Source organism: Castor canadensis, chromosome 1, assembly GCF_047511655.1.
Source record: "Castor canadensis chromosome 1, mCasCan1.hap1v2, whole genome shotgun sequence".
NCBI classification, from domain to species: domain Eukaryota; kingdom Metazoa; phylum Chordata; class Mammalia; order Rodentia; family Castoridae; genus Castor; species Castor canadensis.
In genome coordinates this window covers 209,080,590-209,106,276 of record NC_133386.1, presented here as the reverse complement: position 1 = coordinate 209,106,276, position 25,687 = coordinate 209,080,590, and the positions used below count along the sequence as shown (strand labels likewise).

The following is a 25,687-nucleotide window of genomic DNA, read 5'->3' as shown; positions in this document are numbered from 1 at the left end:
GCGGCCAGGCCGGCTGTGCGGGCCGGGCGCCATGCGGAGGGGCGAGCGCAGGGCCGCCGGGGGCTCGCGGCCCGGATCGCCGCTGCTCGAGGGCCGCCGCAGCACCGAGTCCGAGGTCTACGACGACGGCACCAATACTTTCTTCTGGTGAGGACCGGGGGCGGGCAGGAGATGCGCGCCCCCGGGTCGGGTCGGGATTGGGTGCCAGGTCTGGGGCGGGTGGAGCCGGGCGGGACGGAGACTGAGGCCGGGGGTCTGGGGCACAGCGGGGTCGGAGCCGGGGGCGAATGGGGGCTGGACGTCGGTCGGGGCAGGTCGGGCCCGGTGTCCAGCGGCGAGCAGGCCCGGCGGAGCCCCCCCAGGTCGGCTGCGTTTCTGATGGCCCGCGCGGCGCCTTGTTAGGGTTTGGCTGTGGAGCGAGCTCAGGGACGCTTTCCTTGGCCTCGCCGTCGGATGCGCGCGCTCTTCGCTTGCCCACGCTGCTGGGCAGCCGCCGGGGTCCGCTGCTTCTCCCCGTGGCAGTGCGGTGAACCGGCTTAACGGGCATGGCATCTCGCTTTGTGCCAGAGTTTGCTCCGCGCTGGAGCAAAGGCCCCACCACTCTTCAGTGAACCTGCCACGGCGCGGCCAAGCTGCACTGTCTTTTGTGGAGTAGGCGTCCAGGTGTAGCTGGAACTTCGGTGCTCTGTTGCAGGGCTTATGACACCAGCCTGGCTGAGAGATCCCGAGGCGGCTCCTTGACCTTGGGCTAACCCTTGCCCTCCTTTGTGAGAAAGGCAAAAATCCATCAACCACACAGCATAGTTCATGAGAAGGGTTTCGTTCTTCTTTACTGAGGAGGCTCAGTTCCCATGCAGCGGAACAACACTGGAGTCCTAGGATAGACCCTGTAGACAGGTGGAAAGTGCCCCAAGAGTCAGATGCATTACCCCTGTAGAGGGCATGTCGGGTGGAACAGCTGTAAGAGAATGGAGCCACGGCTTTGTTCGAAGCACATCTGATCACAGAGTGAGGGGAGTCTGGTGGGGAAATGATTGGACATTTTAGGGAAAGGTACCACCACGCAGATAGGGAACTTTTGAGTGACCCCATTGTATGGTGTACTGTCTTGCATCGAAGTTGAGGGAGGCTCCAGAGGGACACAAAGTGGCGGGAAAGTGGGTTGGGTGGAGGAGGTGGCCCTGAATCTGGATCTTTTGTCAGTGCCTTCCTGGGGTGCGGACAGCTTCAGCAGGGGGTAGCCAGCCAGTCCTGCTTTGGTAACTGTGTAGCCATTCAGAGGGAGAAAAATGTGGGGTGCCTCAAGTTGGTGGGGCACAACCCCAGAACTGGTGCCACATGGGCTTCTCTGACCTCTGGGCCCTTTGGACATCAGGCCTCTCCATCATGCCTGTAGGACTGGAGGGAGGCAGCAATCCTCTCACAACACAGCTAGTGACCACCTGGAGTGAGTGGCTGGCTCACTCTCCTTGCTTCATACTCACTTGTTTACCATACTGGGTGCCATTATCATCCTGGGAGATGAAGCAGGGAACTGAACAAGATCTTAGACTCAGAACAGTCCTGAAGTTTGAGAAGGCACAGAAAATGTGTCTGAGCAGGTGCTGAATGTGCAGACCCTTGAACTTAAGCATTGTCCTCCCCTGGAGCCATGGAGGCTGCAGCAGCAACAGCAAAGGCAGGTGCTGGTGTGTGGAAGTGAAGACCAGTGACTCTTGAGGCTCTGCCCACAGGAGTGTTTTAGGGGGCAGATACCTGGTCATAGCAGAGCTTACCTGTGAGGAGGCTGAGTCAAGGGGGGCTTTTTCTAGGAGACTGTGCAGGGCTGGCTGTTTTCAGGTGCCTCCTTCCTGGATCTCCTGGGTAGTAGTCTGGCTTTTCCCCAAAACCCTGTGCATACGCAGAAGCACATGGGACAGGTTCTTAATGCATCTGGGGGCAGAGAAGCATGCTTCACCTTTCCTTATGGAGGTGACAGATGCTTTCCTAGTGAGAGTTACTGATGCTACCTGCAGAACTTCGCCATTAAGCTTCTGACCCCACCCACTGACCTGCTGTGCTAAGATTTTAAAGACTTTTAGCTGGACAGGTATATAGCTGTAATCTCATAACTCTGGAAAGCTGAGCCAGGATAGTGAATTCAAGGCCAGACTGGACCACATAGCGAGACCTGATCTGTGATTAATAAAAACACCCTCATATTTTGGAGAATTTTAATAATGAAACGTAAAGTTGGCATAAATGGTCATCTAAAAAGTGTTTATTTGTAGATTCCAAGTTCACCAAAAGGGACTTGTGCATGAACCAAAACGTTTTTAGGCTTTCATTTCCAAAGACAGTTGGGCCTCGCTGGGGCCTGTCCAAAGGCCTTGGACTTAGGTGATAAGGACACCTGCCTCTACCATCTGCGGTGCTCTCCAGTAGGGAGCTTCTGGGAGGAGTGTTTCAGACCACAGACTCAGAAGCACTGCTCAAAGAGGGTCATCTTGTGTCTAAATAAATTGTCTGGAAGAATCTTGGCAGACTGCTACCTAGTAGAGGTACCTCCTGTCAGTGAAAGGTGGTGAAGCACTCATGGATTCCTAACTTAATAACTAACTGCCATCAGGGATGAAATCTGTGACATTTTGAGAATTTGTATTGTGTGCTTGTATCTTAGAACTCAGTTCCTTTAGGGAGCCTTCTCAGTGATTCCCTGCTTCTTAAGTAGCTCTTTAACCCTACAACCTCAGATTTCTGGAAGATGCCCTTCTCAGCTACTGCGGGTTAGGGCTTCCCCAGCTTTGTCCACATCTGGGAAGCATGACTCGCTAGTTGATGCCTTTTTGGCCATCAGTCGATAGGCCAAGAGGGCCAGTGTCACAGCCTGGCCTCTTGCAGACTTTGGGCAGGCCCTGGCCCTTTCTTGGCAATGCCTAGGCGTTTTCCTGGTTTGTCTTGGCAGGTCTGCCTTCCTGCCCTCTTGGCGTGATTAGCATGGTCGTCTCTAGAGAGAGGTGACAACTGGGTATTTTCCACTCCTGGCAGGGAGCAGTCCTCATCCACCCCCTTGCAGAAGACCAGAATTTACATAGGGCAGCTTTCATCCTGTGCCTGATTACGGGACCCAGAGTTTCCCTGTGTCTGCCCACCCAGGGAGGAGCAATGAAGTGCTTCTCTCTGTAAGCCATTGTACAGATCTGGTGTCCTGGGAGGGCAAAGCCACCCACCTCTGGAGCCTGTTCCTTCGATGTATGCTGTAAGGAGAAATAAGATGGGGTCTCCTTTCCAGCAGCAGTTCAGTTCAGCAGACTTCAGTTCTGAAGTCTGTCCTACAGCAAGTCTATTGTGCTTGTGCCCTTCCTCTCTGGGGCTAGGCCCTTTTTTCCTGCTTCAGCTTCCTTAGAGCTAAGGAGGGGTGGGGGGAAGGCTTGAATGACTGTTTGAACAACAGTGTGAACATCTACCTCGAGGGCAAAGGGATATTTTTCAGATGATCTTTGTGTTTTTAGGAAAATGGAAAGATAGTGTTCCCCATCAATGGTGACAAATGATCAGGGCTGCCCTCAACTGGCTGGTCACTTTAAAAACTACAGAGGTAATTGTGTTAGTGAGAAGTAATACTAAAGAAAACAAAGGGCTGAGGTCATTTTTCAGATATGGGGAAAAGGCTTCCAGGTTCTACTTTTAGCTTATGTTAGTAATATCACCATGTATGTGCCTGTGCTGTGGCACTGGGACAAGCATACATAGAGCAGAGATGCTCAGTCGGCTGAGGAGTAAAGGTCAAGCCTGTCCTGTACAGGACCAGTGGGTTACATGTCATGTGAATACCTAGTGATACCATCTGGCTCTGACACTCGTGTGTGATTTTGGATTCAGGCGAGCCCATACCTTAACTGTGCTGTTCATCCTCACCTGTGCACTGGGCTACGTGACTCTCCTGGAAGAAACACCTCAAGATACAGCCTACAACACTAAGAGGTAACTGGTGCCTGGTGTGGAGGGTATGGTGTCCTTCCTGTCCCCCTGACCTCCCCCTCATGTATGTCTGGGGTGCCCTGCTCCCTCAGCCCCCCTGCAAGCTGTGTTACTGGTCACCAGGACCAGTGACCCACAACTTGCACTGCAGAGGCTGGAATGTGCTGCAGCAGCATCTGGGGATGGACTCCCTAGCTGGCATGGTTCTATGGTGGTATTGATACTAATACTTCCCAAATATTTAAACCACTTTGAGAGACTAAGTAGATATTCTATGACCACTTGTGACCTTGCCTCAGGATTCTCCAGAGCAAGCTGGTCACAGGCTTGTCCTAGCCTCTGTTGCAGGACTCCTCTGCCAGTCTCAAGTGTGTAGGGCAAGCTGCTCCAGAGCAGCCTGAGGTTTCTGTGCTTGACAGACTCTCCCATTGCTCAGGCCTGATCCTCAGGCTTGGGTGTCTGCCCAGGGCTGCTTCCTGGCCAGGAAGGCCAGCTGCTGCTGTCAGGACCCAGGTCCCACTTGCTCTGGTGGGAAGGCTGCAGGAGACCAGGGAGAGGTCTGGTGGGGCAGAGGAAGATGGTAGAGGCCAGTCAGGCCTAAAGTCAGCTCTGTTTGGTGGCCTCAGGCTTGTGGAACCTCTGTAGTAATGACAGCTCTAGGCTAGCACTTCATTTTTGACAAATGAGGGTCTTATTGTTTTCTGTGAGAATTAGATGGAGTAAGGGTGGGTGTGATGTGAACATGGTGTGTTTATGCCCCACACATGCCAGCAGGCCCTGATAGGCTGACCAAATCACTTTAAGTGGCTCATCATCACTGTGGTAGGCTTCAGAATACAAGGGTACTCAGCCTGTCTGTCCAGGACATGTTAGAGCCACCCACAGTAACCCTAATAACGGTCTTGTGTCTTTGGGTGCAGCTGGGCACTTCTGATAAGATGTTACTAGTCAGGGCTGCTGGGCCTATGGAGCAGGCTGCTCCTTGGGGGCTTCTGTGTCATTACTGTGCATTGCAGTTGACCTCTCCCTGTCTGTCATTCCCACCTGTTCCTGGCCCTGAACTCTATGGGTTTTTCTTTCTTTTTATGAGCCTAGGGTGCCAGGCCCACCAGCCCTTCTATCCACTGTATCTGGCCCGGCCTGTGCTGAAACCTACCTCTGAATTCCATTTGCAAGCCTGCTTGACCCTTTCTCCTTTTTTTCAGGCAGTCTCCTGCTCCACCCTGAGTCGTAGGCAGGGCCTGCAGGCTTGGTGTGCGCTTTGGGAATAGGAGACCAGTATTAGATGAGAAATTTGTGCTGTCTCGGCCCTCTGCACAGTGCCCACTTCTGTCCTTGCTGACTTGGTACCTGTGTAGGGGCTACCTGGGAGATGCTGGCATTGAGGCTGTGGGCAGGTGCCCGCATCTACTCAGAGGGAAGTTCAGAGTAGAACTGAGTCTTTTTAATTCATCTGTGGGCACCTGGGCATGAAGGGTTTGTAGCATTTGCTGGGTACTGCAGGAAGTCAGTCCTGGAGATAGGACTTGGCTATATCTCAGGAGGTCTTTCCCAGGGGACTGGAGGTGTCACTCAGAGATGAGCAGTTGTGACATCACTAGGTAAGAATTGTTGCAAGGAAGAGTGTGCCACTCCTCCGAAGAGCATGTCCATGTAGAGGTGATTCCTCCTAGAAGTTGTCACACAGGTGAGTTGCAGAGCCACTTGCTGTCCTCCAAGACCTGGGCCCTGTTGTCAGTGCTGGGTGACCTAGAGGCAGTGTGGTCAAGAGCACAGACCCCTAAACTTAAAGTGGGCAATAGGTATAGACCTGTGTGGGCATGGCCCTCCTTCATCCAGCACTGACCTCCTGAGCTGCTTCTGCATAGTGGGGGACATCTAGTCTCACATTCCTGTCCCACTTCAAGAGCACAAGGCAGCTGGTGGGACCTGGAACCTGCTCTCAACTCTTCCCTAGGAAATTCCATTTTCACCCCAGGTCACCTTGTACTGTCCACAGCTCTGCTACCTTATCCAGTGAAGTTGTTCTTGGTGCATCTGTCCCGAGTCTATTCTCACCATCCCCTCTGAGCCACCACACTTCACACCAGGACTTCCGTGTCAGACAAGCTGGTTCAGCCTCCCTGTCTAGGCACCTTAGCACATTCAGGAGACTGCTAAGACTAGTATATTTTCATTTTGTGGGAGTTTTTTTTTTTGGGGGGTGTTTTTTGTTTTTGGAAGCACTGGGATTTCAATTCAGGGTCTTACACTTGCTAGGCAGGTGCTCTTACCCCTTGAACCACTCTGCCAACTCTTTTTGTAATGGGTTTTTTTCAAGATAGGTTCTCTTGAACTGTTTGCCCAGGCTGGCTTCGAACTGTGATCCTCCTGATCTGACTCCCGAGTAGCTAGGATTATACAGGCCTGAGTCCCTGGCACCTGGAGAAAGATTTATTTTATATTTTCTTGTGGTACTGGAGATTGAACACAGGGTCTCCAATATGCTAGGCAAGCACTCAAGTGTTCTACTACTGAGCTACAATCTCAGGCCCCCCTCCTCCTACCTCCAGCCTTCTGAGTAGCTGGGATCATAAGCATACACCAACACGTGGAGGTGCTTGCCACCATGTCTGTCCATCTACTGCCACTTACAGACATGGAATATTTCCTTTGCCCAGGTTGCCTCTGGCCTCAAGCAGCTGCAGGTCTGGTGCCACAAAGTCTGTTTTCATAGGAGTGGGGTTGCTACCATTGCTCCTTTGTCTCTGGCTTCTTCCCCAGAACAGTGGTCAAGTGTCATCACATGTGTGTGCTGGTGATGTTGGTGACCTATGCCTGGTTCATGATCCATCTGTGGTGACCTTGGGGGAGACTAGGTTCTCTTGCATTCACAGTTGATTAGCTGTCCATTCCATGTACAAACTTAGTAAATTAAAACTCTTCACACATTGTAATCATATAAAATACACTAGGTCAATAACATATAAAACGAATATGTTTTGAGACTTTAAATACCTATAGTCACAGTACTGTGGAACAAAATTGGAGAACTGACACTCCCAAGGCCTGCTATAAAGCCAGTTGGTAATCAAGACTAGCATGTGGGCAAAAATCAACATAGATGGTGGACAAAACCAAGAGCCCAGAAATAGATCCTCACACATGGAGTCAACTGCTCCATGACAGAGGAGAAAGGACAGTCTCCCACAGGTGGTTCTTGAAACAACTGGACATGCTCATGCAAAAAAGCCGAATGAATCTAGATGCAGACTGTACATTTTTCTCAAAAATCTTTTCCAAGAGGTTTAGAGACCAACCTAGATACAAAATGCAAAGGAAAACAGGCTGTCTAGTGGCCCTGGGCTTGGTGATGACTGCTTAGGCACAGCACCAGCAGCACCATCATGGAGGGTTCTCGACAAGCTTGACATCATTAAAGTTAGCAACTGTTAGAGGTGAATGGTAAGGCAAGCCACAGGCTGGTCACACATCTGATAAAGAACTTGTATTAAAAGTATGCAGAGAGCTCCAAAGCAGACTACTGAAAAAAAAAAAAAAAAAAAAAGCAACACAATTAAACCTGGGCAAGCTGGGCATGGTATGTGACCTATAGCTCCAGATACTCTGGAGGCTGGAATCGAAGGGTCACTTGAGCCCATGAGTTAGAGACCAGTCTGAGAAACAGCAAGACTCCATCTCAAAAAAAATTAAAAAGCAGGCAAAAGACCTGAACAGACACCTCACAAGCTGGACATAGAGGAGGCAAACACAGCACGTGAGAGGTGCTGTGTGTGACACATCACTAAGGAACTACAGACTTAAAACAGTGAGATGCCACTGCACACACAGGAAGAGCTGAAATTTAAGAAGTGACGCCACCAGACTGGTGAGAGATGCAGAGTGGTGTGGCCACTTTGGAAGACAGAACTCGTAGAACCAAAATTTTTGCCATGTGACTCATCCAATCAAATTAAAAATTTACAGCCACACAGAAACCTGCCTGTGAATGTTTGTAGCAGCTTTATTCACAATTGCCCAAAACTGAAAGCAATAAAGCTCCTTCAATAGTGAATAGATGAGCCTGCCTTATCCACAGATTTAGTACATGTGGTTTTGACCAAGTGCCAGAAAATAAACAGATGATCAAAAGATCTCAAAAACAGTTTTTAATTTCTGCATACATATTATGCAGCTAGTGGATGTGAAGAAGCTCGGTCACTTCCCCATTATCATCTGCTCTGTTTAAATCATTGTGTGATTTGCTAAGTGTTTCCTTGCTCTTAATTTTGTGAAACTATGCCTCCCTAAAAAGCATATGGTACTCAAATAGCAAGGTAAAGGTCATGGTAATCCTCCCAAGTCAGAAGGGCACATAAATGCTTAATTTAAGTGCTAAAGTGAAAATTTTAGCTGTGTTGGAAGGTGGCATGTCTTTAGCAGAAGTTGGGTACATTATGGGAAAAATGAACCCAGCATCTGCAGTACAGCACTGATCTCTATGTACCATGACCATTCACGGTTTTTCCTTAACAGTAGTCTCCATGGAACCATGTACTCGTGTGTACCAAGGGTCTACTGTATTCTATTCAGTAGTAGTAAGAAATGAACCATCAAGCCACAGACAGGAGTCTTAGACACAGGTGCCCAAATGGAAGAAGCCAGTTGAAAAGGCTGTATCTTTAGGGTATGTATTAGGTGGCATTCCAGAAGAGGTGACAGAAGAAGCATAGGTGGAGCTTAGGGCATCTTCATGGCAGTGAAGCTGCTCTATCTGGTGCTGTAATGGTGACCACATTACATGACATGTTTTTCAGACCCGTAGAACAACACAAATGAAAAAATTTACAGGCTAAGAGTGTAGCCTAGTGGAATAGTGCTTGCCTAGTGTGCACAAGACCCTAGGTTCCATCCCCAGCACTGAAAAAAAAAAAAAAGCCAGACAATACTAATTTAGGAGACTAAGACCCCAGAAAGGCAGGCAGACAGACTAAGGAGTGACTTGATTTACAAATGCACCAAGACTTCGCCAAAGCATCAGGAAGGTAGAGTCTGTAAGACTAGAGGTAAAGGAGTTGCATGGAGTATGTGTGCTGGCTGATGAAGCTGTAGTCACGGGCTCTGGGTATAATTGCCACTGCTGTGTGTATGATTGTGTGGGAGTGTGTGTTTAGGTTGGTCAGCAAACTCATGTTTGATTTAATACAGACAAATTTGTTGGGCTGGGTGTGGCTCAAATGGTAGAGCACTTGCCTAGCAAGCTCAAGACCCCGAGTTCAAACCCCAGTACTGGCAAAAAAAAAAAAAAAAAAGTACAAATAGAAATCTTGTACGTTTTGGCCTTCTGATTTTTTGTTTGTTTTGACAGTCTGGGGTTTGAACTCAGAGACTACACCTTGAGCCATTCCATCAGCCCTTTTTTGGTGGTGGATTTTTTTTGAGATAGAATCTCAGGAACTATTTGCCCAAGGCTGTCTTCGAACCCATCATCCTTCTGATCTTTGCCTCCTGAGAAGCTAGGATTACAAATGTAAGCCACTATCATCTGGCCGTTTTGCCCTTATGTGTCCACTGGTTCCACATCTGAGGATTCAACCAACCTTTGACTGAAAACATTTGAAAAAGTTGTACTGAACAGGTACAGACTTTTTCCTTGTCATTATTCCCTGAATAATGCAGTATCACAACTACTTACATAGTATCTACATTGTATTAGATATTAGAAGTAATCTAGGTGATTTAAAGTACGTGTGAGGCATATGTAGGTAAATATGCAAATACCGTTTTATAAGGGACTTGAGTGTCTAGGGATTTTGGTATCTCTGGGGGATCCTGAAAGCAGTGTCCTGCAGAGAGCCTGGGTGATTGTTTTGTTATACAGGATCTCTGTAGGCTAAACTGGCCCAGAACTTTGGGTCCTCTTCCCTTTATCTCCCCAGTGCTGGGATTACAAGCATACACCAGGCAGGATTATTGTGTATGCATGTATATGTGTGTATGCATGTATGTATGCATGCATGTGTGCAGATTTGTGCTCTTCTGTGAACCGAGAGCCTAGAGCCTGCCTCACCCCAGTGGCAACAAGCACATGCAGCACCCAGATCTCAGCATCTAATGTTCTCCAGTGAGGACCAGACTCCTAAAGAGAAGTGGATAATTCCAGGGCTAGGGCAGGAAATGCCCAAAATGAGCCTGGAGCTTCCTGTAGTGTTAATGGCACAGATTCTGTCTGATCAGACTTCCAAATTCTTTGTGTCCCAGGGGGAAGAATACATCATAGGACACGTGGGTTAAATGGAGTTTATTAAGTTAGGGAAGGGAAATACAAAAGGGAGCATGATGGCACCCAGGTGGAATCTGGAGGCAGAGAGATCATGCTTCTCTTTTTATTTTTAAAACTTAGACTAATCTATGGGAAGGGAGAAACCAGATGATTTTCATCCAATAATCAGTGAATGGGGAAGGGAGGGCATGGGTGGTTCCCATCCAGGTGAGGGCCATCCCTGAGCCAAAGCATGGTTAATCTGAGGTATAATATTTGTTCATGAGTCCCAAACTTTCCCTAATTTTAGCCTGCCTCAGTAGTGTCTGAAAGTCAGCAATTCAGAAAAATAAAACAAAGTCAACAATAATGGGTTATGTCAAAGCAATACAGGAGCCAAACAAAAGAGCCCCCTGTGGTCAAAGCTGTAATAGTATAAGCAGCAAAAGCATGATAGTGTTGGAGCATAACCCAAAGTATAAAATAAGTCTCCATAGGGCTGGTGGAGTGGCTCAAGCAGTAAGAGTGCCTTCCCAGAAAGCATGAGGTCCTGAGTTCAAACCTCAGCCCCCAAAACAAAACCAAAAACAACCTAAAGTAAAATGAATAATCATGAGTCCATGCTGATATAAGTAATTAAAACAATCAGTGGGGTAGGAGGGGTGCATCTCCCATGCAGAAGAATTCCAGATAAATTATGTAAGCTATCCACCCTAAGGAGGAAGCGCTAAGTCCCCTTCCCATAGCCATGGCAGTACAGATGGCTTCCCATTCTGTGCTCTCGGGAAAGAACTCCAAGAGTAACCTGACCATTATTACACAAGGGTAGCTTACTCAACACTACTGTGTACATAGTAGACAAACTTAAGTCATCATTTGAAACATCTGGTCTTTCTAGGCATTTAAGTAGCTTTTTTTTTATTTTGTGGTACTAGAGTGAACCCAGGGCCTAGCACTTGCTAAACAGGCATTCTACCACTTGAGCCATGCCCCCAGCTGTTTCTAAATGTTTAGAAGTGCACAAAAGTATGTTAAAAATAGAGGTAGTAAGCTAGGCACTGTGCCTCGTACCTATAATTCTAGATACTGGGGGGATTGGGAGGATCTTGGTTCAAGGCCAGCCCAGACAAAAAGTTAGTGAGACCCCATCTCAACCAATAAAAAGCTGTGTGTGGTGGTACATACCTATCATCCCAGCTATGGGGGAAACAAATAGGAGGATCGCAGTCCAGGCATAAATGCATGACCCTATTCAAAAAGTAATTAAAAGTAAAAAGCTTTCATTTTTGCTGGGGGGTGTTGCTCAAGTGGTAGAGCTCCAGCCTAGCAAACTTCAGGACCCAAGTTCAAACCACTGTACCACCAACCAAAAAAAAAGAAAGAAAAAGGAGAGGTAGTAAATAACACATTTTGTAGGTTCATAATGAAATAATTGTCTTTTGAAAATGGAGTGATAAAGCCACTTCTTAAGTAGTACACATTATGTTTGTGCTGGCTCAGAGAGGGAGGAGAGAAAAGTACAAAGGGTTTAATTACCAGTGTGTTTTGCACAATTGACCATCATCCCTTAAAACAGACAAAAAAAAGAATCAGTTTATGGTAGAGACCAGACAGATGCCCCTCAGCCAGGTGTTTGGGGCCAGCACAGCAGTCCTCACAGTCCAAACCATGTGCACAGTGGGACCCTGATCAGAGGTGGCTGGAGGACCTTTGCCCTGGGGTCTCCCTTCCCAGGCCAACAGCCCAGTCTAACTATGAGGAAAACAGCAGACAGATCTTGGCAGAGGGAAACCACCAACACACAACCAGTCTTGCTCACATCCATCCAGGTCATCAGAAGCAAGGAGGGCCCATGTCCCCATCACAGCCTGAGGACCCCATGGACACGTGATGACTGGATGTCATGTGGGGTCTGGGGTGGGCATCTGGGGCAGAGAAGGACGTTGGGGGAACTGAGTAAGTATGGATAAAGTGTGAGCTTGGGTTTAAAGTGTATTAGAAAAACACAAGATTTTTGTTTCCCTTTTAAGTTACTTCCTGTGCTCAACTGGCCTATTTCCCAAGTATTTAAGTAATTCTTATCATTAGCCTTGTGAAGTCATTATAATGTGGGCTATGTAGTTTTGATCAAGCTCCCATGCCACCTGGTCTAAGCCAGCCCCTGGGCTCTGTGTCTTGTGCCATGGGGTGGCTTCCTTGGCAGGCTGAAGCACCTGATAACATAGCCTTGCCTCAGGTGACCCAAGCAGTGGCCTCACTTGGTTGGGGTTCTCTATCCCTCCACCTAACATTCTAATAGCTCTCTTCCTGGCAGTGGAAGGGCAGCTGAGTTCCGCCTGTGTCTTGCTTGAGGTACCCCTTCAGGGCGCTTCTCCCATCTGCTACTCCTGCCTGGTGCCCATGTGGTAGAGATGGTTCCCACCTGCTGAGCAAATAACAGGGATTCTCATCCTGGCAGCAATGGTGTATGAGCTGGGACTTGGTGTAAACAATGGTCCAGAAACTTATGTGTACCCTTACCGGGGGGTGGGGCATAAATGTTCCACCAAGGTTGGGACCTTCAACTGGGCCAGGAGTTGTTCTCTGGCCCCAGATGATCAGGCTGTGGTCTTTTGAGTTTATGCTAGCCACCCTGACTGGGCTTAGTCTCAAGACCCTATGTCAAACAAGATGGAATGTGAGGGACACTTGACTAGGGCCAGGTATGGCTGGAACTGGTGTTCCTATGGACAGAGCTATCTCCATATCTGCTGGCCTAAGTAGTTTTCAGGCAGAGATAGTTGGTCTGTCAGCTGGGGCTGTCCTGGAAGCTTTGCCGAGGTGGGGCACCTGCCCCAAGCTCCTGCCAGCATAGCCACATGCTCCTTCCTGGGGCCAAGCTTCCACTCCATGCACTATGTTTTATGTGATTGGTGTAGTGGTAGGTAGGGCCCTGACCTTTCCATCTTATGCCCATAGAAGCCAATTGGTATAGAGAAGGTGACCCAACAGGACAGAAGCACTCCCTAGGAGTACCTGCAGGGCCTGTGTGTTGTAGTGTACAGCTATTAGATCTTAACCTCTTAGGGGACTTTAGTGAACTCTGATCATAATAGGTGGAGTTCAGGGTTCTTTAATGTAAAATATGTGTATTAGAGGTGACACTGGCACTGGAAATGACAAGTGGTGCAACACAAGGGCATCCCAAAAGTGGTGTCACATCTGTGGGCCATCAGAGCTGAAGAGGTGGCTGCAGTCAGGAGGTGGAGCGAGTCCAGAGAGGGCCAGCATTCCTGCCGCAGAGTCTCTGGCTCTGCTCAAGCCCCTTCCCGCTTCCTTGCCCTTGGGTGCCAGGGGCTGGCCCACAGTATGTATCCCTGGGTCCCTGCTGCCTACCACTTCTGCCTGAAAGAAGCTTGCACACACTGAGGGGCTGTTTGTTCTTTGTTTACAGAGGTATTGTGGCCAGTATTTTGGTTTTCTTATGTTTTGGAGTCACACAAGCCAAAGATGGGCCATTTTCCAGACCTCATCCAGGTAACTTGCCATTTCTCTCTCCATGTGTGCCACATGGCACTTACGTCCTGAGCGGCCACTCTGTATCTGTGCAGCTGGGTGTTAAGTGTCCTGTCCTCTCCTTGGCCAGCTCTCCCTGCATGGAGAGGCCTGGGGCTCAGCCACTCGTGTTCCTCCTCTTGTAGCTGCAGATGTTTCTCCCACCCTTCCTTTTTTTCTCCTCCTTGTCCTATGGCTCCTCCACTCTCTTCCTGCAGACCAAGGCCATTGGAGGGGATGTGGCTCAGGCTGGGAACCTTGGGGTGGTTGCTGGGTGCTCTCTGCTTTTGTCACCCCCATCCTGACTTCTCACAAATCCCTGGGACTTGAGTGCTCCCTGCTCCCCTGAACCTCAGCTGGAGGACACGGGCTACTCACTGCATGCCTTCCCAGCTGGCACCAGGACTGCAGTCCCTCACAAAGCCTGGCTTAGCGGCAGCAGGGTCGGTTGATCTCCCTCCAAGTCAGAGCACAGCAATTAGAAACATGTTTCTTCTCTCTCAGTAGGGATGTGAATTATGGGAAATACAGAAACTGTTTTTAAATGTTTAAAATGGCCACCATTAAATTTTGTTGTGTATGTGTATCTGTGATAGCATCTCACTGTGTTGCCCAGGCTGGTCTTGAACTCCCAGATTCAAGCAGTACTCTGCCTGAATAGCTGGGACTACAGGTGCATGCCACTGTGACAGGCTTCCCTATTTATTTGGCTGATGGATTTTTTTTTTCCTTGAGTCACTCACTGTGTAGCCCAGGCTATTCTCAAGTTCCTGGAATTAAGGATTCCTCCAGCCTCCGCTTCCTGGGTAGCTGGGATCACAGGCACATGCTACCATGCCCAGCTGGTTTTCAGTTTTTTGATAAATTAGGCAGTGGTGAATTTTTGCACCCATGTTCACATGTTTACCTGATTACTTGTTTGATAAAGCATCGTTCTAGGATTAAGGATGAGCATATTAGCCCTCTAGACGACTCCTGTCTGCCCAGGGCCGGTTACTGCCACAGTTGTGAGCAAGGCTCCCTGTGCACAAGAAACCCGAGCAGGGGACCAAGCAGGCTGCTCTCACAGGCCCTTCTTGCTATGGTTTGATGCCAGGTGGATGCCACTGCTGAATAGCTGGGGGTGGACACAGTGAAAGCTGGACCCCTCCATCTGCTCAGCCTCTGTATTGCCTCAAAAGTTTGGACTGATACCAGACCATGGTTTAAAAACTACCGAGTGACACAGTGAAAACCCAGGTCCATCTGCCTGCTCGTCAGGTTGTTTGGGAAAGAGCTAAAAGCCCAGCCAGTGCCTGCCCTTCCCTAGAGGTGCACCTTGTTCCTCCCAGATACTACATTTCAGTGAGCGGGGTCAGACAGGGGCGTGCCTTGGATCACACTCGTCAGTAGGCAGCAGTTTGCCTGTCCCTGTCCCCTGGGTACCAGGAGCTCCTCCAGCCCAGGAGCATGAGCTACGGTCCCTTGATGCACAGTTTGTGTTGTGCTGTCTGAAAAGAGCTCCCTCCCGGTCTCTGAGCTGTGTGAGCACTGCTCCAGCTCTTGTCCCTGGGGATGAAGCATATGCCCTGTCCTCCAGTTTAGTTTGCTCTGCATAAGCTCTGTGTTTCTTCACCAATCTTCACTTCATTCATGTAGGAAACCTGTTCTAGAGCCACCTTCCTCCTGTGTCTTGTTAACGTGGTGAGCAGGGAACCCTGAAACCCTCCAGTGAGAAGCATGTGAAGTAGATAAGTGAGGAGTGCCTTGTGTGGCACTCTGGGAGGAACAGCGGGAAGGGTTTTCCAGCTCCAGAGAGGTGCTTCCTGCTGAACTCTGCCCACCTTCCCCCACCCCAGGGTCTGGCCTCAGGAATGCCCATCAGGCTGCCCAGCTGTGGCCCTTAGCTACCTGGCCTTGTTAGAGAAGCAGGAATGAGGTTCCCACTGACCTGTCTGGGGAGTTGGTTTATTTGGAAACTTTAATTGACTTTAATACTAAATTAAGCCCCTTGAAGCAAGTCCTGGCCCATTAGAGATGGGCTTCTCCTTTCCTGGTTTGTTTTTGTCTTTGTTTTTTTGTGTATAGGCCAGCGCTGTACCACTGAGCTACTGCCCCAGCCTTCATCCTGGTACTCTGTGCTCTTCCCTCTCTGATTTGATTTGGAGTGATTGTTGGGGTGGGCACTGGAATCAGGACCACTAACACTAGGAACTGCTGGAGTTGTCTGGGGAGATGTGAGGGGAACATAAAAGACTGCTGGGTATTTAGGGTGGGCCTGGAGTGGTGAGGAGTCAGAGATGGCCCAGCTTCCGATTCAGGGCTCTCCCTGGGGAAGGGAATATGGGGCAGACAGGAGGCAATGATAGCAAAAGAGTGGAACTCCGCCTCAGATCGGATGACCCAAGAGGTACCTGCTGGGGATGTGTGATCTCAGGTTTTGGCCTCTCCTCTCAAGGGAGCCCCTAGTAGGACACAATACTTCCAACTCTCAGAAGACTCCTTAATTCCCCTTCTTAGTCTCCCTGCTCTGAGGGTGTGGGTCATCTTGTGACCCTTGTCAGTCAGCTGCCAACAGGTTCCTCCCACCCTCCAGGTGCAAAAAGTGTTTATAACCTTGGGTGTCTATCTTGTGCCCTAGAGCCATTCAGCCAACTTCCTAAGAGCCTCCCAGGGCATGTTTCCTGCCTGTGCAGGGTTGGCCTTCCTTCAGGCAGGTCAGGGCATGAGCCCCGCCCAGAGGGGCCTCTGCAGGTACCAAGCCAGCCCTGAGACCCTGTGCCCGCATGTGCCTTGAAGTAAACTGCGTATGCCATGGTGACATTAGGGATTGAGGGGTGTTTCAACATCAGAAGTCTGCTGATGTGATCCATCACATTAATGTAGATGTCTAGCATGATGAAAGGCCTCCACCAAAGCCTGCTGAACACTTAATGGCACAGATCAAAGCATCACTTGTTTTGATGCAGGGTGTTTGCCCCAACTTCTACCCAACATTACAGGTCTCCTGTGCCACTGTGGTAAGACAAGAAATAAGCCTTAAGGACTGCAGTGGAAGAAAATGAAGAGGAAGCCACTCACATTTCAGAGAGAAAATGCTTGATTCTGACTTAGACCTTGCTGTAAGGGCTCCACCAGGGGCACGTGAGGGCCCTGGACAGACACTGTCTGTGACCAGGAGCCGCATGGAACTTGGCCCCTAACAGTCCTGTGTTGTCTTGTCTTTGTAGCTTATTGGCGGTTTTGGCTCTGCGTTAGTGTGGTTTATGAGCTGTTTCTCATCTTTATCCTCTTCCAGGTAAGTGGCTTTTCCTGATTGATAACCTGTGGGAACAGATAATGGAGGAGGCTTTGCACACTTGCCCTCAGAGTACTGACAGGAAGCCAGGCTGGACCAGCAAAATGGGCATAGACTGCACTTTATCTCCAGAAGGACCTGTGTATGGGAAGTTGTTCTGAGCAACTGTCATGTCCAGATCCAAACAGGGCTAGATGTGGGAGGAGACAACTCATCCCATTTTGAGATAGGGTGTGTCCAAGGACTAGTGGTCTGTGTGGGGCATAGTTGCTGGATGTGTATCTCTGGCCTGAGGCCAACCAGCTCCAGCTTCAGGAGCTTTCTCCTGCCTAGCACCCATCCTGCAAAAGACTGGCAGGGGTAGAAGCCCAATCTTGGGCCAGGAGTGTTGCACAATGTCTGTTTCTCCAACCCTGCTTCACTAGCAAACACATGTTTTGGTGGTGATCTTCAGTTTACAGAGCATTTTCTACTTGTGAACTCAGACTCCATCAATCGTGGCCAGGTTATTTATTCCTTGTCTGGGGCAGATGTACAGTGGTATGGAGCTTTAGCACATGTACCGTGAGCCCACCACCACAGTAAGACACAGACCAGTTCCTCTTTCAGAAATGAAGGGGGCGCCATTTCTCATGCTCCCTCCCTTGCTGGAGCGAGCTTTCTCCCTCACTCCTTGGTTATTATTGAACTTACCTGGGCTTAACTGGGGGCAACTGGAGATTTTAGAAAAGACACAGGACAGACAGATTTGGGGTTAGGTGTGTTGTATGCTTGGCTGGAGACGCACATTGCTTTTTTTCTCTGTCTTGATTCTTCAAGGCTGTACTCCTTGCAGTTCTTTAAAACCTCTTTCCTTAGGCTTACACTGCCCCATGTTTGCTTATCTTTAGCTTAACTGCTCTTAAAGTCTTTTGCCCCCAGACTTGCACTGTCCTATCTCTCTTTAGCCCTCTCAAAGCTTCGGTGCTCAAACTTGCAAACCAGCAGTCTTGCCTACAATCTACATATACATAACTTAAGGTCTCAGTCCTTAGTCTTGGACTGTGCACGGTCCCGTGTTCTCTTTGGCTTTAGATTTCCTAAGGCCTGTGTATGAAGTTCTTTCTCCGCTTTGCTTTCTGAAGCCTATGTTAAAACTCTCAGTGTAGACTTTCTATCAACCCCTCTTTAGCATTTTCCCTTTTCCCTTCCAAAAGCTTCCCACACCAAAAGGCCCAAAGTAGAAGTATCTTCCCAATAGTCAAAGGCAAAAAAAGCCAAAAGTCAAGCAAGCAGAGTCCAAAAGCCCAAAGTAAAGCCCCAAAAGGCAAAAAGCAAATGCCCCCGCCCTGCTTCAGTGGGCCTTTTATAAACAGCAGCAAAACAGGGTGGATCAGAGGGAGGGGCGTGACATTGTAACAGGAAAAACCTGTGTTCCTGCTTCTCTGAACCTTAGGAGACACAGCTGTTCTGCTTTTTTCTGTTTCGTGCTGGGGCTGTGCCTATCTCAGCCTACAGGTAAAAGCAATTAACTGTGTCTCATCTTGCTTGTGTCCAGTTCTCATAGGCTTTAATCTGCTCCCCACACAGAGAGCTCTGAGTCTCCTTGATATTCTGCTACCCTGCCCTGCCCCCCAGTGACCTGCCCTCTGTTACTGCAGATTGTCTCAGAATGGCCTATGAATAGAGCAGCACAGTGGGCAGAGGGCATCCCTGAGAGCCTACACTAGGTTGTAGAGTGTTGTCAGCACTGCACGCCCCATGGCTGAGAAGTGGTCCACTGTATGGATGCACCACAGCCTGTCCACTCGGGCCTGGAAGGGCATTTGGGGCTTCTGTGAATGGACCTGCTCTGAACAGTCCTGTCCGGGTTTTGTGTGTACTTAAGTTTCCAACTCTTTAGTAGATAAGCAACAGCTGGTGAGCCTTCACTGTTGTGAGGCGAACGTGATAACCACTACACTACGGAAACGCCTTCATTGGTCAGAGGAGCTTCCAAGCTGCCTTCCAATACAGCTGTGCTGTCTTGCATCCTACCAGCACTGACTTAGAGTTCTTGCTGTTTCATACAATTGTTTTTAGTTCTTTTGTGTATGTGCTCAAGAGGTGGGATTGCTGGATCCTGTGAGAGTTACCATCCTAATAGGTGTGAGGTGGTGCCTCACTGTTGTTCTGATTTGATGTGATACAACTACAGCCCAAGGCTTGCTCTGATTTCCTTAGTTGATACTTAATGTCTCTTTCCTGCCCTGGATCCCTTTCACCTGTAATTATCACATCTCAGGCTCCTCTGGACTGTGCAGTCCTCAGACCTCTGTTTCTGGTGAACTGGCAGCTCTGAGGAAGGCTGGTTGGATATCTACTAAGTCAGGTGGCATTTGGAATTGGGAGGTATGAGTCCTTCACTTTGTTCTCTATTGGGATTGTCTTGAGTCACCTGGTCTCCCCCACTTTCAAATGGGTATGAGGATCACTTTTCTGGCTGTGTAAAAGAGTTGATGAGATTTTTTTTTTTTCTGCAGTGCTGGGGATAGAACCCAGGGCCTCCTGCATGCTAGGCAAGCACTCTACTATTGAGCAATATCCCCAACCCTAGCCTATCAAGGAAGATGTTAGATATTGGTAGGAATTGCATTGTGTCATCCTAACATTGTTAAGTCTTTGAACCCATGAATGTGGGATATCCTTCCATTTATTTAGGTCCTTAATTTTTTTCCTAGTATGTTTTGTAGCTTTCAGAATGTAAGTTTTGTACTTTCTTTGTTACATTTATTCCCAAGTATTTTATTTATTGTGATGCAATTGCAAGTGGAATTGTTTTCTCAGTTTCATTTTTGGATTGCCCATTACTAGTAAATACAAGTACAGCTAATTTCCATACCGATTCTGTGTCCTGCAGCCTGGCTGAACTTGCTTGTTAGCTCCAGTGGTTCTTTAGGATTTTCTGTTTTCCAGCTCCTGCCCCCTGCACGCAGAGGTGATTTCATACTTCCTTCCCAGCTTCTCTTGCCTGACTGCCCCAGCTGGACCCTCCATCAGGCATTGTCTTGTTCCTGATCCTAGGAGAGCACCCAGCTTTTCTGCACTGAGCGGAGTGCGTGCTTCTCCCAAAAGCCCCTCACCCGGTGGAGGGAGTTCATTTGTATCCCTGTCTGGTTGAGTACTTTTATCAGGGAATCTTGTCGGATATTGTCAGATGTATTTTATGCATCAGGAAGAAGATTATGTGAGTTTCCCTTCATTGATAAGGAGGTATTACGTTGACTGATAGCTTATTTGGAGCCAACTGTGCGGTCCTGGGATCAATCCCACTTGGTCATGGTACATATGATTTGCTTTTCCAAATCTAGGATTTTTGTATCCAAAACAGATGTTGGTCTATAATTTCCTAGAACTGCTTTTTCTGGTTTTGGTGCCAGGATTAATTAGGATTTGCCTGCTGTTTTTTTGTGCCATGTCTTATAGCCTGGCAACTTCCCTCCTGACCTGCCCTCCACAGGAGCACCATGGGGTTAAGAAGCTTCTGGCCTTTGCCAGGAGTTCATCTGGCCTGTCCAAGCAGGGGCCACGGTTGACTCACAGGTGCCCTGGGGGTAGGTGCCCATGCTGGACCTGGAACTCATCTGTTCAGGCCTTGCCTGAGGCTTTGGAGCCTGAGCTGGAAGGTGGCACTCAGGGCCTCAGCATGTCTGACCTTCAGGTCCTGCTGATTACCAGGGCACTTAGTCTTTGTCAGACCTCCAAAACAGCCCTGGAACAGGTAGCCCTGGTTTTGGGGTGGGGAAACCGTGCTGCAGGACTGGGCTGAGAGTGTCTGTGCCCAGCATCATTGCTTGGATCACAACAGGATGCTGTGACTCTAGTGTCAGCTGCATCTTGTCCACCCCTGCCCCAGGCTGAGCTCATCGGCTGGCCAGCCTCCTCCTATTTCCTTTCCTGTCCATGGCATGGCTGTGTCCTACAGCTGGTCACCTGTGTGTTCTCACTTCTGCCATCCCAGCTCCTGAACCTCTGCTGTGTCATTAGAGCCTGCTCAAGAGGGCTTCTTTCTTTGAAGTGGTCCCAAGAGCACACCTTGCACTAAAGCTGAAGGGAGCTTCTGCTAATATCAGCATCTACATGTCTGATGTCATGTGAAGATGGAGTGGTGCCCTCCAGGGTGGCCTCTGTGGGGCATGTGGCCCTGGACAACGTGGGGTGGGGCAGCAGCCACACCTGTGGGACCAGGGATCTGAAGGTGTGGCATGTGAGGCTACCGTCTGTATCTTGTCACCTCTCATGGCTCAGGACTCATCCAGCCCTTGCTGGGGTGGGAGAGCTACTGTCCTTGTGACCTGCTGACTGAGATGTAGGTCACATACCACAGATCCCCCATCCAGGCTGCCCGCCTAGTCCTGGCCCCACTAATGGCCCTGCCTTACAGACAGTCCAGGACGGCCGGCAATTTCTGAAGTATGTCGACCCCAAGCTGGGAGTCCCGCTGCCAGAGAGGGACTATGGGGGGAACTGCCTCGTCTACGATGCGGACAACAAGACCGACCCCTTCCACAACATCTGGGTAGGGCATCCTTTCCACCCTGGGCCTTCACCAGCTTGAGGGCTGACTTTGACTCGTGGGGTTGGGCATGGTGGCCCTTGGCAGGACCATCTACTCTCCTGCTTTGCTCCTTTGGGGCAGTGTGTGGAGAATGAGGGGCTGTCATCCACACATGGAGTTTCCTTCTCACCCAGGCCTGCAGCCCTACTCAGGGTAGAAGAGGGCTCATTGTAAGGGCACCTTGCTCTCTCCTCAGGATGACTGTCCACAGGCACTCACAGCAGCACGTGTGCAGACCTGGTCTTGTTCAGGTCTGGCAGGTGCTGCTCAGGTGGCAAGCATCTAGGCTGAAAAGGAGCTGACCCCAGCCTCTGTGCAGCATGAGGTCTTGTCCTGTTCTGTCCCAAGAGGCCCCTGTGATATAGCAGAGGACAGGGTCGCTGGGGTGGGGGCTGTGCCTGAGGATCACACCCTGTTGCCCACAGGACAAGCTGGACGGCTTTGTTCCTGCACACTTCATTGGCTGGTATCTGAAGGTATAGCAATCTCCTGGCTGACCCAACACCATGGTTCTCGAACCCACCCTGTGCTCTGAGCCATTTCTGGCCACAAGGTTGATCTGAGTGTGGTGGTGTGGTGGGTGGGTGAGCCCTGGTGACAGAAGAAACACTGTGCCATGCCAGAGGGTTCGCAGATCTGGGAGCTCCCAGGCTCCAGCAGGACTCGAGCAGGAGCTCTGACCCTGCTGCTCAGATCCAAGCTGTCTCCAGCATGGCAAATGACTGTTAGGAAAAGGGAGAGAGATGGATGGCAAGGCAGAAAGCTCCAGGCTCTCATTCTGCACCACTCACAGACTGACACCTGTGCCAGCCCGGTCTGGCACTCTGCAACACACAATCCTGGCCGGCCTGGTGGAGGGACCATTAGAGCTTAGTGCTGGATGTGTAGACACTGCCACGTAGGCTGAAAATGTCAAAATGAAGGTGGAGGAAAGGCTGCCCACATGCCATACTAACCTGGGCCCCACCAGGGAGGGGGAGGTTGCATCACTTGTGGGCAGAGCCCGTGGGGAGCGGGTGCGTGTGGGGTGAGGCCTGACGGGGCTTCCTTCAGACCCTCATGATCCGCGACTGGTGGATGTGCATGATCATCAGCGTCATGTTCGAGTTCCTGGAGTACAGCCTGGAGCACCAGCTGCCCAACTTCAGCGAGTGCTGGTGGGACCACGTAGGTGCTGGCGGTGGGGGCCCAGGCCTGGGTGGGCTTTGTGCCCTGGCCCCCAGAGCCCATTTCATCACCTCTCTTTTGGCTCCTGCCATAGTGGATCATGGATGTGCTCGTCTGCAATGGGCTGGGCATATACTGTGGCATGAAGACCCTCGAGTGGCTGTCCCTGAAGACATACAAGTGGCAGGGCCTGTGGAACATTCCGACCTACAAGTACGTCTTGGGAGATGAGGAGCAGGCTGGGGGCCAGGGCCCTGAGTACTATGCCCATCCTCACTGCTCAGGAGGGGTGGTGAGTGGTGGTCCTTGCCCCAGGACCCTCCACTGCTGCCCAGGCTGCACTGTACCTCATTGTGGCTGGAAAGCCTCCCCTGCTGCAGAGGCTCTGGAGTTTCCCCCAGCCCCCTAGCCCCCCTGCTGCTGTTGCCATGAGGCAATTGCTCATGCTATCATTTTTACTTTGGGGTTTAAGAAAAGAAAGAACGTGGTCTGGGGGTGTAGCTCAGTGGTAGAGCGCTTGCCTAGCATGCACAAGGCCCTGGGTTCCACCCCAGCACTGCCAAATAAAAAATAAAGAAGGGGACGGAGGGAGGAAGAAAGAAAGAATGCCAGGAACAGTAGTATTTGACCTGTGGTCCCAGCTACTGATCACTTAAGCCCAGGAATTCAAGGCCAACCCGGGCCTTGCAAAGACGTGGAGGTGGGTCCTCCGCTCCTGTCTGGGTGCCTCCGCCAGCCTGGCTGATGGCAGGTGGGATGGGATGGGATAGGCTGTTCTCCTCAGGCCAGTGACTTGTTTCCCAGGGGCAAAATGAAGAGGATTGCCTTCCAGTTCACGCCCTACAGCTGGGTCCGCTTTGAGTGGAAGCCTGCCTCCAGTCTGCACCGTTGGCTGGCAGTGTGTGGTATCATTCTGGTGGTAAGGCCAGCGGCCCCGCCATGGACAGCCCAGGGTGCTGCACCCTGCTGACCTCCTGCCCCCAGTTCTTGCTGGCTGCCTCGTGATGCATGCAGCCTGGGTCCTACACCACTGACCCTCTCCTGTCCCCTAGTTCTTGCTGGCAGAGCTGAACACATTCTACTTGAAGTTTGTGCTGTGGATGCCCCCTGAGCACTATCTGGTCCTGCTGCGCCTGGTCTTCTTTGTGAATGTGGGCGGAGTGGCCATGCGTGAGATCTACGACTTCATGGATGACCTGTGAGGGCTGCATGTCAGGCCTAGGGTGGCAGGCCAGAGCCTGGGACCCCCAAGGGCCTGGGGGATGCTGGGCGAGCTTGGCAGCTGCTGCCTCTCCACAGGAAGCCCCACAGGAAGCTGGGACAGCAGGCTTGGCTGGTGGCGGCCATCACGGTCACCGAGCTGCTTATTGTGGTGAAGTACGACCCGCACACACTTACCCTGTCCCTCCCCTTCTACATCTCCCAGTGCTGGACCCTCGGCTCTGTCCTGGTGCTCACCTGGACTGTTTGGCGCTTCTTTCTACGGTGAGTAGAGGCAGGCCTCCCGGGCTACTGACTCCCCAGCTTGGGCAGCTGTGGGGGTGGGTGGGCTTAATTGGTGTTTGGCTTCCCAGTGGTGTCTGTCCCCTCTCCTGCTGAGGGTTGGGCAAGACTCTGTTCCTGACTCTGCCATGTCCCTCCAGCCGCCTGTGTGGGGCAGCTGCCTCAGCCCTTCCATCCCCCAGAGTCTTCCTTCCTGAGGCCCATGATGGCTTGCCCTGCCCTGCCTGTGGCTGGCACCCCAGCTCAGCCCCGCCCCCACCACATCAACTCCTTGAATCTCATTTATCCCCATTTATCCCCCTGTGGGACAAAGGTGTCAGGTGTCCATGGGGGCTGGTGCAGGGGTGGGTGCTCATACAGTTTCTGCTGCCCCCTAGAGACATCACCTTGAGGTACAAGGAAACCCGGCGGCAGAAGCAGCAGAGTGACCAGGGCAGAGCTGTCAGCAATGGGGATGGGCTCCCAGGCCCAGATGATGACCTGCTGGGGTCCAGTGCTGTGGAAAAGGAGGGGGCCTTGACCTCCTCGTGAACCCTCTCCCCCAGTCAGGCCTTGCCTCTTCCCCCAGGGCTGTTCCCTTTTCTTCTGTGCTCAGTAGAGGGCAGCCCAAGAGGAGGGGAAGGAGGCCCCAACCCCGTCCATATCCATGTGTACGAGTGTGTGTGTGCTTGCAGGTGAGTGTTTGCACATGTGTGTCAGAGTGTGCTTGGCTCCTGAGGCATCTCCAGGACTGTGAGCTGGTCAGCATGGCTGTGGCTCTTTAGAGCAAGGGTATAGCCTGAGTGCAGCCCAGGAGAGGCATCTCGGTGCCTTTTTCCACTCCCTTTGGGATGGGCAGAGGCCCCAGAAGACCTGCTGCCCTCACTCACCTCTGAGCAGCACAAGTGAAGGACATCGTCTACCAACACCAAGGTGGTTGATGAGAAGCAGCAGCCTTTGTTTAACGCAGACTGTAACCTAGAGGATGTGTAGACAGGGTTGGAGGTCACCAGACTGGCCCCTTGAGGCACATTGAGTCAGAGACTCCAAAACCCAAGGTCCTGTACCCCGACTGCTGAAGTCTTATTTCTGTGACTCCTAAGTTTAGGGTCATCTCCTCGAGCAAACAGAACAAATAAAGTGACCATGAAGGTGCACAGCCTCCAGCCTTGCTTCCTGCCCCCATCTGCTGTCCCATGCTTCCAGGGATTTCATGGAAGAAAGGCGGCGGCTCGAGGTCCCTATCACATCCCATCAGAGCAGGGGGTTCCAGTGGGCACAGCTGCTCACAGGACACATGTTCTGGGTGCCAGTCACCTGGGCTTTCCACAACCACACACTGCCTGCCACATGGTCTCTTACTGGGACATAAAGCCAGTTTCCACTGGGGAGTGGGAGTAGAGATGGAGCAGGATTCCTGGGAAGGAGCGACTATCTTCTTAGGCTGGTA

At 50.6% G+C, this 25,687-nt stretch overlaps 1 protein-coding gene across 3 annotated transcripts; it reads left to right on the top strand.

Annotated features, from left to right (window-relative positions):
• Positions 1-25,392, top strand: Ptdss2 (phosphatidylserine synthase 2). Of its 3 annotated transcripts, XM_020182312.2 has the most exons (12): positions 1-147; positions 3,862-3,963; positions 13,635-13,717; positions 16,945-17,012; positions 21,415-21,549; positions 22,014-22,064; positions 22,642-22,755; positions 22,850-22,968; positions 23,560-23,674; positions 23,808-23,953; positions 24,055-24,240; positions 24,636-25,392. In XM_020182312.2, the coding sequence occupies exons 1-12, from the start codon at positions 32-34 to the stop codon at positions 24,787-24,789; spliced, it is 1,389 nt and encodes a 462-aa protein (XP_020037901.1). In that variant the 5' UTR covers positions 1-31; the 3' UTR covers positions 24,790-25,392. The 3 variants fall into 3 exon arrangements, 2 of the variants coding, with proteins under 2 accessions (XP_020037901.1, XP_073908180.1); XR_012440481.1 differs by lacking the exons at positions 21,415-21,549; positions 22,014-22,064; positions 22,642-22,755; ... (3 more) ...; positions 24,055-24,240; positions 24,636-25,392 and adding exons at positions 19,276-19,382; positions 19,947-21,408; XM_074052079.1 differs by lacking the exons at positions 21,415-21,549; positions 22,014-22,064; positions 22,642-22,755; ... (3 more) ...; positions 24,055-24,240; positions 24,636-25,392 and adding an exon at positions 19,276-21,408.
• The last annotated feature ends 295 nt before the right edge of the window (positions 25,393-25,687 follow it).

Coding starts and splice junctions, on each gene's coding strand:
- Ptdss2 (XM_020182312.2), top strand. CDS start 32: ATGCGGAGGGGCGAGCGCAGGGCCGCCGGGGGCTCGCGGCCCGGATCG. Junction 148..3,861: donor GGCACCAATACTTTCTTCTG/GTGAGGACCGGG, acceptor TTTTGGATTCAG/GCGAGCCCATACCTTAACTG. Junction 3,964..13,634: donor ACAGCCTACAACACTAAGAG/GTAACTGGTGCC, acceptor CTTTGTTTACAG/AGGTATTGTGGCCAGTATTT.